This window comes from Maylandia zebra, linkage group LG4 (assembly GCF_041146795.1).
Source record: "Maylandia zebra isolate NMK-2024a linkage group LG4, Mzebra_GT3a, whole genome shotgun sequence".
In the NCBI taxonomy this organism is placed as follows: domain Eukaryota; kingdom Metazoa; phylum Chordata; class Actinopteri; order Cichliformes; family Cichlidae; genus Maylandia; species Maylandia zebra.
In genome coordinates this window covers 21208102-21225069 of record NC_135170.1, presented here as the reverse complement: position 1 = coordinate 21225069, position 16968 = coordinate 21208102, and the positions used below count along the sequence as shown (strand labels likewise).

Sequence of the window (16968 nt, the reverse complement as noted above, 5' to 3'; positions counted from 1 at the left end):
ACAGCAGAATGTGAGACTTAAGTTTAATCCTCGTCCACTGAAAAGCTTTGCCTGGCCTTCACATAATGACCTCTGTCCCCCATTAATTCAACCCTTAGTGTTTCCTTAGTACTTGTATGGACCACATCCACGTCCATACAGGCCGCTACTGATGTCCCTGTAGAATTCCAGCACTTCACACCTAATTATCTCACTCCACAGTTCAGCCTCTTATTCAAACTCTGGCAGCACAACACAGCTAGCTGAAAGGAGAAAGATCTCGCATTAGAAACACACAGCCTTTGCTTCCAGCTGGCTAGCTTCCCATAGAGAAACAACGGAAAACAAAAGAGACGAGCAACGCTCACTAAACTTCCAGCAACAATCGCCATTCACTTCTATTCTGTCTCCGCCCTGTTTAGTTTCCCAGCTTCTCTCAAATGTCTCCCTCGCTTTTTTTTTTCTTACCCTATAGCTAATTGGCAGCAACATTTTAATTCCCCCACCCCTCACCGTAGCCCCTCGTCTTGTTAAGTGATGAATTGTTGGCAGGGGATCAAAGGGGAGTGGTGCCCACTGTGCACTGTGCCCATCACTACCTGCTGGCACACATGAGCGCTGGGAGTGGCGCGGAGCCAAGGGGCCGCAGGCGTGCTCAACAGGGACACACTGCCAAGAGGCAGAGGTCAGCACAAAAGTGTGTGTGTGTGTGTGTGAGAGGATGGTTAGGTTGGGAGGGTAATGTGTCTCTGTGCACTTCCTAACGGAAGATTGAATTTCACTACCCTGTCTCTCTTTGTGTCCCTCAACCTGCCCGTCTGCATATCTCTTTCTCACACTCTCCTCTCCCTTCTTCTCCTTGCAGACCAACAGCAGGCTGAAGCAGATTGAGAGGGAGTACAGTCAGAAGCTTGCCAAATCTGCCCAGGTAATCAGTTTTCACTTCTGCCCTTTCATTTCATATTCTTGTTTTTCTACTCGACTATGTGATGGAACAGACAAAATGTACTGATGGGGGAAAGGTGGTGACACACACACACACACACACACTGCAAGCTGCCATGGCCTTTTCTCTTAAGCACATGTGCACGGGCGCAAATGTACGAGAGAGTGCACGCAGAACATTCGTGTCAGTGCCAGAGCACGAAAGTTCATATTAGAGTGAAATTTGTAAAGCTTTGCTATCTGACTTTTATCAGCCCCTCTTTCATCCCTGTGTCCAAAGTCAGAGCATTTTTATCAGGCTTCAAATTTACACACAATTCTTCTCCTTATCTTTGCTAGCCTTAGATTAGAATTAATATTTGCTCTCTGAAAGCTGCACCAATCAAACACCGACACATGAGTTGAAAGGGCTGGAATGAGTGCAACCACTACACTTACATTCATGTGGTGATCAGACACAAATCCAGGAAACTTTTGCCAAACATTAATATATCAATTGTGTCTTTTAAGTTTGTTCAGCTGCCCCCCAGTGGCCACAATTCCCCGGGTATAAAATATCTTGGCACTCTCTTAAGAGATTTTTCCTCCCACAGGACAATCACCAGGATTTAGAAAAGGGGGAGAAAAAAGAAAAAGAGTTGCAAAAACACAAGCAGTCCAGCTCTTTGTGTGATGCTGCCGCGGCCCCCAAGTGTACTACGGCTCTCTCATGGGAGCTACACAGCCCGAGCAAACTGTTAAGCCGGCGAAACATCTTGAAAACATATCGGTGAAAGTCCTTTTCATATACCATACCTGTCTGTCCATCACCTGGCTACACTTCAAATCCAGGAAATGTGTTTAACATTACTTCTTGTGTCCTTAGGCCACATGAAATCGAGTTAATTCTTCTGTCCAAACAGATATAACTTCCTCGGACACACGTTGCCATTCAGCACGACGTCTCAGAAAGTTCTGGCAGCTTTCACCTCACCAGTTCAAAGATCCAAAAACACCCTAAGTAGTGTTTACATTACAAAAAGAAAAGTGGTTTCTTCTTGATTATGTAGCAGGCTAAAATATTACAATCATTTGGCCGTAATTGCACCTCGTTACCCAAAGAGGAGATTCAAAAAGGCTGGGGGGGAGGGTGACGAGGGGGAGGAGAAGGTTGTTGTTTTTCTTTCTTTCTTTCTTCTCCTCTTTAAATCTCCCCCATTTCGGGTTGGTTGGCAGAGGCTCCGAGTTGAAAGCGGGGTTGACAAGCAGATGTTGTGAGGAAAAACGGTAGCTTATTAGGTTACACAATGCTCAACTTCAAAAGGAGTTGGGTGCTGTGCGAAAGTTTAGCCTCTGCCCGCTTTGGAGGGTGCAGGGCCGCCGCAGACGAGCAACAAGTGATTAATCCTCTGGTTTGGGGACACAGAGCTGGCATAAGTTTAACAAACAACACTCGCTGACATTAGAAGATGGTCCCAGAGCGCAGAACTCAACACCGCTGTTGATGCGAGCGGTTACATAAAGGTTATGCTAAAGGAGTGGGTTCTGTGCAAACATGTTAATATGCGTGAGTATTTCTGAGCATTTGTTGTGGGCTTGGGCGACTTTGTTTTAAAAGGTAAAGGTGGAACCAAGAAGGCTTTTTTTTTCCCTCCCCCCCCCCACCCCTTGGAGCAACTCAGTCAAATGTAAACAAGAGGTCTTTGAACCTCAAAGGCTAACCCCAGTTGTTAACCCCTCAGTGTCTGACAGGGAGCATCGCTCTAGAGCTCAGCTGCATAGCTAATAGCCCAATTAAAAACATACCATGCCATGCATTATCCTAGGGGGCCTGATATGTATGTTTCTTTGCATTCACACACACAAACATACGCACAGAAGTGCAGATCCTATTCTTCTGTATATTATCTCCCTGCTTTTGTCTCCGTGCTCTGGTTCTTTCAATCAGGCACGCACACACACACAATACACAGCTCTCCTAATTAGTGTCTCCTACCCAGTCCTGTGTGTTAAGCGCCTAGCTGCGAGTGGTCCTCCTGGGTGACCTGTGAACTAAACAGGGCCCACTTAATGGTCAGGTTACAGTGGGTGGTAGTCTTGGTGCTGATAGATCATTACTTTATCCCTGACCGCAAGTAGGTGGGAGGTGGAGGGAATGTTCTCTGGGCGGCACGGTTCAGGACAGGTTGAAATTAATATGTAAAATTATTTCATTTATTTAAACACAATGTTGGGGGTTTGTTTGTTTCTTTCTTTCTTTCTTTCTTTCTTTTACTGTGCTTTTCTGTGACCTTTTAGGAATTTACTGACCAGCTGCAGGGTTTATTCCTTTGGAGACATTTTCACATCAAAACAAAATCGAAATGTGTCAGCACTGTTTAAACTTTGGGTTCTTTTCTGTATTGATTGTTAGTAGAGCTTTTGCTCTCTTTCACAACTCTCAGCATATTCATTTCCAGTAATGCAGGAGACAACTGGTTTCTAGGAAAAAGAAAAAAAGCTCTGAAGTTTCTTTGTGAACTTGCTGGCCAATTAATATCTAGCTGGCAAATACGGTCATGCGAAAAGAAAAGCTTTTCACACAACTCTCTGCAGCCCCTTTTTCATTCCGGTTTGAAAAGTCAGAACATTTTATCAGGCTTCAAATTTGCACACAATTATTCTCCTTATCTTTTCTAGCCTTGGATAATAATTAATATTTGCTCTCGAAGCTGCACCAGTCAAATGTCAGCCGGTAAGTTGAAAGACTTACATTCATCAGGTTTGTTCAGCTGCCTCACCACCTTTACCAGCAATAACTTTAACAGCACGGCTTTTTCGGCCTCTCACATCTTTGTGGAAGAATTTTTACCCACTCCTCTTGACCGTGTTGCTTCATTTCATTGAGGTTTGTAGGCATTCATTTATGCACAGCTCTCTTAAGGTCCCGTCACATTTCAAGTATATGAATCAGGTAGAAGTTCGGACTCTCACATTTGACTCAAGTGTATTCAAGGTGCCCAGGTCCTGTGACTGCCAAACAAGCCCAAATCATCACCCCTTCACATGTGTTTGACAGTTAGTATGAGGTGTTTATGCTGATATGTCTTTTGGCCAAAAGTAGCACTATACATTATCTCCACTTTGGTGGACATTTTTACATAAGTTTAGTTGTTTGTTCATCTTTTCAAGCCTAAGCTGGAGGGTTGGGAGGTTGCGCAGACTGAAGACACAAATTCATGCAAATATTATGTGCATTGAAAATATTTTTTGCACTCACCTATTCTTAATGCAGCTGTTCACACACACAGATCTCGTGATTTCACTTGATTAAATTGCAGAATTTATTTCGTTGGACCAAGCTTGATTTTTCTGAATAAACAGTTCTGACCAATCAGACCAATGCGTTTGGCAACAAGTGCACTCGTAGCTCAAAACACAGTACTGAATATACAAATAGAAAAATAATAGTATTTAACCTCAGACAGACAGCTAGACACTGCTCCGGCCCAGAATCTCTGTGTCTTCCTTTTCTTGTTTAGAAACATCCGGACCAGCTCATCATCTTTTCATGCTGACTTTATTTTTTCACACTGCGTTCCCCCCCCCCCCCCCCCTAAAAAAAATGCTTTTGGTTTGTTTATACATTGGAAAAATTCTAAATTTCGTGATTTTTTTTTTTCTTTTCCAAAAACATACTTGGTGCCTAAAAGCTGTAACTTAACAACAAGTATGTCATATTTGGTATAGTTTTTTGGGAGGTTCTGAGACTTTTACATCATCAGTGTGATGAATAAATAACACCATGCATTTTTAAGCAACTTTTTAAGAAAATGTCGCAAAATTAAAAGTCAGATATGAAATTTAAGAATTTTGTGGCAATTGTTTCATATTTCAGGCTTTATGGGGCTAACACAGCTACACTTTGTTGGAGAACGCCTGCAGTTATGGCAGAAATGCTACCAAACAAAGAGGCAATAAGTGAAATGTTCTATCGTTTACACTGTTTTTTTGCTGGCGGGGTCAAATCACTGGAATCATTATCAAAGGAAACGGGCAACTCAAATTAAGCATCAGCCACCAAGTTTTCGCACTTACAAGTGTTTGTGTTCTTTTCATGTATCATTACAGAGCAGCCTTTCTCCTCTGGTAGCCTGTTTACCCACCTGTTTGTAAACAGGTGGGTAAACAGACTCGTTTCTGTCCTCCTTTCTTTTTTTCCATACTTCAGGTTCATGAGGAGGCAAGCCTTCCTTTAGCCCTAAACAGAGATGCTAGCAGGCTGGGAAAATAGGCAAGTCTCACCAGACCAATTATAGACTTAAAAAGGCCTGGCTGCCTATCAGAGAGTGAAAAAGGTGCTATGGTGTGTGCGTGTGCGTGTGTGTGTGTGTGTGTGTGTGTGTGTGTGTGTGTATATAAATATATATATACAGGAGTAACAAGACAGACAGCTGAGTTTACTAGTTTGGAGTGCCGCCACTGCCCCGGGGCTGAAGACCAGCAAATGCAGGGAATCCATATTGCAAAATAATTATTATGACCAGAAATGATGTTCACATAATGATGTGTCATTTGTTGCTTTCATGTGGCTGTCCCACTGACTAAATAAGTCTAATCTCCCTAGCACCCCTCCACCCCCCTTCGCCCTTGCCGTCTCTTTCTGTCTGTGGTCGACCCGCGCCGCTTTAGCTCCCATACTCCCACACAATGTGCAGATTCCAGCGGGGCTAGTCCTCCAGGGTTTGAACATGGTAAACAATTATCTGTCTAGCCCAAAGCAGCAGCAATACCCTCCTTCCTCCTCCTCACCTCTTTCTCTTTCTCCCTTCCCTCTCTCTTTCTCTCTCTTTTTTTCTTACTCTCTCATCTTTCCTCTGCCTTTCTCTGACAGTGGCTTAAATAGAATGTTAATTTTGACTGGAGGTTTTCAAAGCCAAGACACTTCCTTTTCATCTTGGTGTGCACCGCAAGTTCACCAACACAAAGTCACTCCGCTCTTCAAAAAGGAAGTTGTTTTTTCCTTCCTGTCTATTTCTTTTTAACTCCCTCTTCTTTCTCACTCTTGCGCTTTCTCTCTCTCTTCTTTGTGTCTTCTGTCTCGTCTCAAAAAACAAAAAAGAAGACACGAGACTCTGGGAAAAGCGGTCTTTCAAGGTGATTGTTACTGCCTTCCCAAGCCATGGCAAATGCAAAATGCATTTTCCATCTGATACTAGTCTTTTTTTGCAAGCCCAGTGAAATGAAACGAATCAGAACAGCATTTTGTTAAGCGAACGTATTTTGCATTTTGCTTCTGGCAACAGGCTTTTCTCTCTTTGATCGCTTTACTATGCCGCTTGTTTCAAACATAAGCATAGAAATACATAGAACTTCCAAGTTAACTTTGCACTAGGAAAAAAAATGGTTCCCAAGTGCAAGCAAGCCAAGTTATGATCTTATTTAGTCACTGCCACTTCTCTTAAGTTTCTGTCAGTCCTGCACACACTTGAGGATCAGTCAAAAACCTGACTTTTCTTGCCCACAGCTAATTGCGGAGCTACAGACGTCTGTATGTGATTCAAAGGAGGAGGCGATACGTCTGCAGACAGCAATGGAGAAGCAGCTAAAAGAGGCCAGTGCTCGCTGGGAAGAGGAAAGAAAGACAGTAACCCACCGTGCCGATCAGACCCACAAGGTCAGTGTTGGAAACCACACACTTTAATAATTACATCACTCAGCACTGAGCAACAGGTATTTCTTCACATTCTATGATCCAAGTATGCAAGGTGGCACATGCCCCTTCTCTACAGGTCTCATTATAAGCAGCTTTAATCATTTGTGTCCATTTATTAGGTGTGTGGTCCAGCAGTACTCTGTATTATTAAAGCTTTCAGTGGTATACTGCAGTGTTCCGACTCTGTCTTGTGACAGTTGTTAGGGTTGGAAGTTTAAATTTGAACACACCAGATATGATGAGTCCCCGTATTGTTGTATAGAGACGAAAGAGCTTGAGAAACACTGCTTTCATGTTACTTAATCGAATGAGCGTTATAATTTTAAAAAATGAGAGAGTAGGAAGTGGTTTGCATGAGAATTACCACCTCAATAATCAATGCCAAGGTTCTCAAATAGAAACGAGTGGATTGCCCACTTTGAGTTGGGAATGAGTTGAGTTCAAGTGTCTTATAGACTTGCTTAAGATTAGACAGTGGAACAGGAAATTGACAAGCAGATTGGTGCAACATCTGCAGTGATACAGACACTTTTACTGTCTGTGGAAAAGAGAAAGCTGAGGTGAAGCCAATCGATTTAAAATTCCTCCCCTCACCTGTGGCTAAGGGTATGAAGCTCTGGCAAAGGACTGAAAGAATATGGTTTTAGATACAGACAGCAGAAATCATCCTTCTCTAAAGGGTGTCTAGGCCAAGACTTAGAGATATGGTAAGGATCTCAGTCACCCAGAGGTGCTCAGGGTAGTGCCAATTTTTGTCTGCACTGATAGGAGCCAGTTGTGGTGGTTTGGACATGTGACTCAGATGCCTCCTGAACGTGGTGCTTTGGACATGCTCAACTGGGAGGAGATCCCAGTCCTGACCCAGGGCACACTGGAGAGATTCTGTCTCTTAGCCAGGTTGGGAACAGTAATAATAATAATGGATTGCATTTATATAGCGCTTTTCGGGGCCCTCAAAGCGCTGTACAATTCCACTATTCATTCACTCTCACATTCACACACTGGTGGAGGCAAGCTACAGTTGTAGCCACAGCTGCCCTGGGGCAGACTGACAGAAGCGAGGCAAGTAAGCAGTAGAAAAAATGGAAGGAATTTTATAAAATACATATTTCCTAAAATTTCTAAACTATAATTAGTTCACTAACAGACCTGAATTTATAGTCAATATTATTGTTTTCAGTTACATTTTTAGCTGCTATAACAGATATTACACTTTTGTCACAAGTCCTAGAGACAGGTTGTCAGCCTCTGGTTGCTAAGGAAAAATGTGTGTTCCTCAGTTAGTTGGTGGGTAGTTTCTGGAAGTTTGGGCCTCACTGTTCACAGTTTCACTACAGCTTCGACAAGCAGTTTGCAAGTGTTTGCAAACAAGTTGGTGTCTTCAACACAATCAATAGGCAACCAGGCAAGGACGTTCTTGTATATTTCTTTGAGACCTGTTTCACTTAGTAACAGCAAGCGACCGCTCACCAACCAATCTGGGAATGTTTTCTCAGGACGGATGCTTGGCAGGAGAAGCGTTTTGAGTAACCAAACCCTCACAAAAACCTGAACTTACTTTTTATGTCAGTAAATGTAAATACACTATTAACTATGATGGAGGTTACCACTAACAAAAAATACAGGAGCTTCTGTCCAAAGTGCCAGCCACTTTAATAGTTCATTCTGATTCAGTAAAAGGACTAGATGTTACAATCCCTGATAATGCATTATTAAGAGAGGATGATAAAGTCCCAGCAGTCACACAGTTCCTCTTCTCAGTGGTCTTTGCAGTGTTTGGTATATCTAAAGTATCTTTACACCAGCAGAACTGGGGGTATGTCAGTAAACGTCGTGCTCTAAAAAAGCCTCGTCTGGATTTCACTTTTATAGAGTAGACACGGGACGCTTTTCTTTAGTTAAAGCGCACTGCCTGTTTGTATGCATGTGCTCTGTCATTTTTATGGCTCGCTGCAAACTCCATAGTGACTTTAAGTGGCTCGTGTGCTCTGTGTCTGGCTGAATCTTATAAATCTCTCTGTTTCACCCAACGTCTTAAGTCATAGCCCCTCTTTATCATTCCTGACAATCCCTTTTACTGTTAAACTTTACACTTTGGCACATTTCTTTTAACATTTTACTCTTTTTTTTTTCTCTTTTGCTTCTGTAAAAAATGTAATGTTTTATATTAATAAAAAAAAAGAGAGATGTGTTAATCCTTTTCCCTGATCCATGTGGATTTCTTTTAAGGAATCGGCTTCTTGTATTCCTCTTCTTCCCAGAAGCTGAATGGAGTGCAGTTGAAGTAGCAGTTGACTGGGTGTGGCTCACTTTAAAAAGACTTGTTGTGTCTGGGATCAGGACATATTTCCAAACACAACCTTGTCTGTTTGTGGCTGGAGCTGTCTCATATAGTAAAGAGGCAGGTCCGTGAGCCTCTCTTCAGAGCTCTTCTCCTTCCAGGCCCTGGAATCCCAGGCCCTCCTCGCTCAGACGTGCACAAAAGCAACCTGTTTTCTATGAAATTACTAGTCCGGCCCCCACACTCAATTATTGTGTTGTCATTTTTATCCATATGTGACTAACGGTAAAGGCTCGTTGTAGTCCTTTGAGTCCAGATACATCAGCAAAGCCCTGTTTAGTTTCTGTCTGGACTGATATATCTTTACTTCCCTTACACTCATTCTTATGATACAATGATACAATAAAACTTCAGGAAGTTTTTTTTTTAATGCAACAGCATTAAGAAGTACAGTAGAAACTGACCTAACAACTCAACATTCACTGACACTCGACATTTATTCAAATGAATTTGATACCGTCTTGAGTCTTGCTTACTGAAATGTTTCCACTGATCCTTAAAAAGAACTTTTAAAAGTACCTTTTTTTAAATAAAACTATTTAAATTTTACAAACAGGTGACACCTGAATGAGCGACTTCTTACTGCTGGATTATTTATTAAATTACTAGTGCTGTCAGCATTAATCTTGTCAAAATGACGTTAACACCATAACCGCATTAATGTGGCAAATCTCCGTTAGCGAGGGACTGGACGGCGCTAACGCTTTAACAAGCTTACCGCGCTAACGCATTGACGCCATGCAGCCCCGTTTGGACGAATTCCAATTATACTTTACAAAATATCAGGGCTTTATGTATTAAAATGTCTAATTGGTAACATCAGTTATTGAAATATAATTGCAGGTGTTATTCATAACTTTATACAATCTCAGCCGTGTACTAGATTAGTTAGGACTTAATGATAAAACAGCAAAGAGACCTGTGGAAGTGCCTAATATCAGCAGTAATGATAATAATATTAAAATGTCATCCAGTGTATTAAGTGCTGACTCCAAAGAACATCACTGGCATCGCCATACAACTCCAAATTAGCAAGCGTTACACGAGTTTACGTCCCTGGAATTTGTAGCTGCAACATTTGAATGAAAAAGAAACTTTCAAATCACATTCAGGGAAAGTTCATCATTCACTGTGCTGGGTGACAGTGTCTGTGAATCATGCTTTCGACCCTACAACAAGTTCAGCACCACTACCAATGTTTCATGTCATCATGGGGCAAGTGTAAGGACATATGGCGAGAACTGGCAGGAAAAGAGACGTGCAGGAAAATGTTTTAGCTGTTGAGGCCTGTGTGAAATTGGTAAAGTGCTGACATTCAAAAAGTGACTTTCAGCTCCTCTCCTGCCACAAGGGGTCACCACAACAGGTAGCTCCACATGCTTGCTTTGGTAGACTATTGCGCCAGATGCGCTTCTTTGCAACCCCAAAGGGGATTGATAAAGAGCTGGCATTAGCAAAACAAAAAATATGACGTCAGTAGAGGTCTGCTGCTAGCATATTATCAGCTACCGTACAGTTAACTCTGTTCATTAAAGCCTTATAGTATACTCTTGCACACAGGCACAGGGACACCCGAGTAGTACTTCCCGTTATGCTTCCTCTGAAGGGCACATGGACAGTTACTGCATTGTAACTGAGTCTCTGTGGGCGAGTCCTCTCCATCACAAAGAGTTTTTATCAACATGGACTCTTCTGCTCATCGTCTAATGATGAAATTTCAATCATTCAGACCCTAGCAGACTTGCGGATGCAGACGCATATCAAAACCTTAAGTATTCAGTGAGTCTCAGTAAGACAGCACCACTCCTATAAGTCAAACAGACTAAGATCTGGCTTGCATCATAAAGACATTCACTTCTGGCAGAGATAAATCAGGAAGCATTGCAAAAATTGATGGCTGGTTGGTCTGCTGTGGAAATCATTTCAGTCTTAAAAGGTGTTTGATTTAAAAAAAAAATATTTGCGACATTGGATACATTTCCACATTGTTCGCTCAGTGTCTAAATTAAACATCAGAACTGTAGAAGAATTCTTATGTGATTCAATTACTGGCCAAACGCTCACATACATGGTGACATGTTGATTAAGGAATTGGTTACTGTCTGTGTCGCACTGTAGCATGCAACACTTGTAGATCACATCGTGCTTTTGTTGTAATCTAAGTGCAACATGACACAGTAACACGCACGTGCCGACTTCCCCGTTGTGTGCGGTTTTACAAGACACGGGCCTTAGCATCTCTGTTTGGAGGAGACGGCAGCTTTCTGTTTCCATTATCTGTGTGCTCATTATTATGATCCCCGTGTATTAACCACCTGCTAACGAGGCTCTAATTAATGGTTGAATTGCTTATTAAAGGCCAGACGTGAGGGGGAGAAGTGAACGGGGGAGAGGAAAGTAAGATTAGACAAACATCAAATAAACTGAGAGAAAGTAAAGACGTAAAACAAAGATTTGTTGTGATCTTGAAAGAGAAGGTTGAGATCCCATACAGTGAAGGAGAAGAAAGGGAAACGACGGAGGACGTGTGAGGATTGAGACGAAAGGAGGAAAGAGCAGGGGAGAAAAAAAAGAAAGAGATGGTGGAGAGCTGTCAGTGGGCCATCGGAGGGAGTGTGTCGCCTGCTGACATTGTTTCCACGCTGCTCACTTCAAAGGGCTCGGATTATGAAGAGAGCGAGGGGCTTCAGACAATGGGAGGGGAAGAAAATAACATCAAAGTTAGCCGTGCATTTGAATTGGGATAATCCCAAAACAGTTGTTCTGAATGCATGCTGCACCAGATCAGATGTCCCTTTTTCTTTTTTCTTTTCCTCGCCAGCCCCATTCTGCCGTTTCTAGCCTGAATTTAGCTCCCTCTGTGGCTCTACTGTACTTGGACTTCTTAAATGTGGGTGTTAACTGCAGAGACCTTTGTATCTTATAAACCCTTTTTTTAGAACAGCGGCAGTACAGTTAAGTATGCTCATTATCTTCCTTTTTTCGTACACATGACGTTTAGGTGGAGTAGTGTATCCGTGCGGTGTGTGCGTGGGAGCGTGCTATGTGTGTGCGTACGTACATAGGGCGAGCTTTAGTGTCTGTCTGCTTGCCATGTTGTTGCAGACGGGGCGCTTAGCTTTGCTTTCCCAGGCACATTTTTGCTTGAGTCGCAAATAGGTTAAATGTTGAAGTGTGTGTTGCAAACAGTTGCAGACGGTGCCCTGGTCCAGGATAATGAGCAGACTCAGCCTCTAAATCTGCTGAACTGAACCTACTTTTAGCTTGTTGTTTTATTTAATATTTTCTTTTTTGGCTCAAACTCAATTTTTGCAAAATATGCAAATCAAATGAGCAGAATAAACGGAAGCGCATTCATTAGAAAGCTCGAGTGTCATAAATGGTACCTTCACCTTTCTCCCTAATGTCATTTTTTATGAGTAATATCCCATATACAGTGTAGTCATATTAAAATGTGGTAAATAACTCTAGACTGAAATTTAAGGAGGGAGTTTGGCACCGTGAAGCCCCATGTGGAAGCCTTCTGCTCGGTATATTGGCCTTTGAACACCGTACACCCATACAGTGGCATCCTACTAATCGCGATGTCGGGCCACCATAAAACATGCCAGATTTTATAGGTCTTTTTTTAACGCTAATCTGCAAAATTAATTATTAAGACTTATATGGAGACTATTTATTTATATATCAATTAATTCATGAGACTTCTTTTGCAACCATTGGAGTCGCCCGCTTATGGCCAAAAGGAGAAATACAGATTTATGTTGTTGACTTCACTTTTCAGGCCAGAAGCCATCTATTATATACAGTCTATGGTGGTGACTCACCATTCCTAATCCAGTTAATTTTAGAGTGCCAATTATCTCATAACAGTTGGCAAGTCTCTTTGAGTGCACTGGAACCTGGCTGGTGTCAAAGGACTGTGCAAGGTGAAAGCTATACAATGCTCTCTGTTTGTTTTCATGCGTCCTGTCTATTTATAGCATTGATATAGTTGATATTGGCCACTGGTCCACCGTGACACATAGCTAGTGGTTTGTTTAGAGGATTATTCACTTCCTGATGTCAACCGCTTCTCTTCTTGTGGTTTTGTTATTAAGTGTCTGCATATTTGTGTGGATTTTTCCGTTTCTGATGCATAGGGTTAGAGGTAAATGTGTTTAATAGTGAGGTTATCTGGATTATTTGACCACATGATGTGTGTCTATGTGGCCGTGTTTGCAGGTAGTGTCTTTTCTTTTCTTTTCTTTTTGGTCTGTGTGTTCATGTGTGTGTCAGACCGTATTTATGAGTGTGCATGTACACTTGCCTGAAATGTGCAGCTGCCAAATCTGACAGAACTGAAGCCCACATTAGCTTGCCAAGAAAAAAGGTACAAAGACACACACACACACATTCACACACATACACACGGCTTGTCTCTACCCTCTCTCAGAGCCTATCTTCCCAACTCTGTATCTTTCGAACTCTTTCTGTCTCAAACTCTGACTACACACACACACATACACAAGCACACATGCTCACCTCGCCCTGCCAAAAGGGAGAGGTGGCTGGTGAATAAACAATGGCACTCCGCCCATAGTGTCACCCGCCTGGGCTTTGATCAGCACCGCTGTTCCTGCTCCCCACAGCAGTGCTTCCTGTCTTTCTGCCTGCCGAATGTTGCCACGCACGTCCCCCGAAACGCACGCACGCACACACACACACACACACACACACACCTCTGTAACTTAGTGTTCGTGGACCTACATACACTCTCTTTCTCCCATTTTCTTCTCACTAAGTCTTTATCTGTGTCTTTCCCTCCCTCAAACTCTCCCACAAACACAGCTTTGAGTTAGTGCCCTTGTCTCTACAGTACATCTTCCAATAGTATTGCATTCTCTAACATACACCCACATATATTCAGTGTTTTCAGACACACACACACACACACACACACACACACTGAAGACAGGGATACACACCTTTGATCCAGGCTCCTCCAGCAGTAGCTTCTAGTGCGAGTCAAAGAGAAGGTCCTGTTGTAGTGTCCTCTGGGTGAAGTGACAGGAGACACATTACATAATGCAACAGTGACCATTGTCTCACAGTGTTTGAGGATGAGAGTGAATATGTGAGGTGCACTGTTCTTTGTGCATTAGACAGTGTGTTTCTTGGTTAAATTTGCAGTAGATGTAGTCCATGTGATCTAGACGCTGTTTTTTTTTGTGCATGCATAATAATGAGGGATCCTGTGCATGCACACACGCACACACAGCCATACAAACATGCACACATTAAGGAGGCTAGTTGTAGCAACTGCAGTTTGTCTGTAGTTCTGTAGTTATATATGCATTAGTTTCTGAGGGGGTTGAAAGGATGACTTTGCCTGTGGGAAGGAATGGCAGCAGTGGATCAAGAACAGGTGCGCTGGATACTCTCTGTAGCAGAGGCAAAGAGCTGCTTCAGTAGTTGTGTGTGTGTACGCGAGTGTCCATTTGTCTCCCGTGTTTCTGTGTCCGTCCACGTCCTTCAACACATCCGAGTTCTTTGTGTCAACCTTGAACTGCACATTTGTTTGTTAACCATCTGAACCATCATTTTCCTCTCTTTCTTCTTCTTCTCTTTCCTCTGTGTGTGTATGTGTGTGGGCATGAATACAGTTTTCATTTGTGTTGTGTGTTTGGTATCTGAAATGGTTGATGTTACTTGCTGAAAATAAAATAAACTGCTCTTTACTTTTAGCTAGGTTTAGGTTTATTGGTCCAGTTAGCCAAAATATATGTAACTGTTTATGCTAACAACAGATTAAGTTAACTCAGAAAATGTTATGTGATTTGTGGAATTATCTGAACTTGTGGTTTAAAGATGTGAGACTCATACCCCTCTTTGGTATGACACAGCAATGAGGGAGGGTCTGTAGTTATCCATTATCAGCCCTCAACTTGGTCCATGACGTTCCTCTCAGCCACCGTTGGACCCTGGTCAGATACTGGCTAGCTTTGGTAGGGATGTTTACATGTCTTTTGACCAACTGGCAATACAGAGACGAGAGAATGGTGAGCACAGAGCGCCACTTCCTGTTCTCTTGCTTCAAAGTCGGTGTTTTTGTTTTTACGTGGGTTTTTTGGTTAGATGCTTGAAATAAGATCTGTGGTTAACGTGTTTTAGACATTTTCCAGTTTCGTTCTACAACATAAAAAAACCTCAGTCAATAATCCGCCTGTAAATGTTGAAGAAGCACCAGCAAGTAGCTAAATGAGACTAGAGAAGAGACTGAAAGGCTGTAGTGATGATGACACTGTGACACTGAGAGAGCTAAAAGAGGCATTCAGTAACCTTTCTGTTTCGGTGGCTTTTTGTTTTGAGTCACTTTTATTTAAATCTGTGGTTTCCTCCAACGACTTTCTCACTTCCTGGGTGTGTTTGTTAGCATCACTAATAAAAGTATATTTCTTAATATAGGAGCAAACACACTGGAGCACTTCTTGTACTCGTGCCCCACCGATGGCTGTTGTTCTCTTAAATCTTAACTCCGTGCTGTCAAGTAAGCCCACATTCCAACTTCCAGCTAATTCCGGTTTGTCCTTTATGTCAGCATCAGCATTAGCCAGAAAGTTATAGTCTTGGATCTGTATACACACTGTATTTATAGCACGTGTGAAAGCGAAGGTTGCTCTCCCTCTTTTTTTCTTTCCCACTCTTTTCTGTATGCATTTGTGTGCGTGCGTGCTTGCTCCACACGTGTGCATTGTGTCGGCTGATTGATGAGTTTTCCGGCCATGGGGCCGATTCCCAGCAGCGTTTGATCCACATATCAGAGGAGGTGGAAGTAGAAGAAAGATAACATTCCAGGATGCTATAAAAGAACGTGGGAAGTAGAGTAGCTCATAGAGAGCATATTTGCAGACAACAAATGGAAATTACTCACCAAACCACAAACCTTATGCAATGTACAAAGAAACCAAGAGCTCTTTTGCGCTTTGGCTTGGGCTCCTCAGTTTGAAGGATACCATAGAACTTGGCTGAGGTCACAGATTGCATAATATCACTTAATAAGAGCTACAAGAGTTAGCGATATAGTTCAGAAAACCACTAAAATTGTCAGTACGTTCAATGCAAGATATTTTTTGGCATTCACAGAATGGTGATTTACTATTTTAATAGCCATATCATTATTTATTGTTGTAACCACTTATTTTTATTTTAATATAAATTACAGTGCTGTACAGTGGTTAGCCATCAGCAGGACACCAGATTGATTCTGTGCAGTGAAACGATATTAAATAGATGTGTATCGCATAATCTTGATTTTTTAAAATCCTGGTAAGAATCTGAGGATTTACTCCTAAATCAAAAGAGCACCTATGTTTCATAAGATGTTGTCAAGAGTTTTTAGAATGCACTTCATATGCGTCCTTTTCGATAAGCAGAACAAATGCACGAATGCCCACACACAAACGCACACACACAGCAGGCATATGGTGTATGTTTTATAGTCGTTTCCTATTCTCTTTCTAGCGCAGCTCACAGCAGCTGAAAGAGACGGGAAGACCGAGAACAGCGCGTTCCCCCCAGTGGGCACAGCTCGGTTGCAACATGTCTTCATTAGCGTGGCAATTGTCTTACTATTTTCATCAGTACCAGAAAAGACGGGCAAGATAACCGTTTGATTTACTGCTCAGGAGTTTCTCCACAACTGCTGCCATCACGCTATCTTCCCACTTTACTTCTAAATCAACTCTGGGAAGAAGAACTGAAAAGCATTAAAGCACTAAAAGCAAATCAATTCACACCAACATCGGTGTTATCTTTCAGTGGGGCTGTCCTGGTCGACTTGCTAAACCACTTTTCTTTTTCTTTTTTTCATTCCTACACACAGACAAGACAGACCAACAGCAAAGCAAAAGTTTCTCTTCTCTTAACACCTCAGGAGGGAGACCTCTCTCCTCCTCCTACAGCTTGTCTCTTACACTCACTTTTTTACCTTTCCCACAATCCTTTGATAAAAGTGCAGATAAAAGAAAGTCTGTGCTCATCTCTCTGG

At 42.3% G+C, this 16968-nt stretch overlaps 1 protein-coding gene across 6 annotated transcripts in view; it reads left to right on the top strand.

The window, feature by feature from the left end:
* The window catches only part of cep112 (centrosomal protein 112), a 137846-nt gene that overhangs the window by 100730 nt on the left and 20148 nt on the right, over positions 1 to 16968 (top strand). For all 6 annotated transcript variants that reach the window (XM_004558319.4, XM_076883145.1, XM_076883142.1 and 3 more), the window contains 2 exons: positions 845 to 907; positions 6410 to 6559. In XM_004558319.4, coding sequence (XP_004558376.3) covers positions 845 to 907; positions 6410 to 6559 — 213 coding nt within the window. The remainder of the gene's footprint in view (positions 1 to 844; positions 908 to 6409; positions 6560 to 16968) is intronic.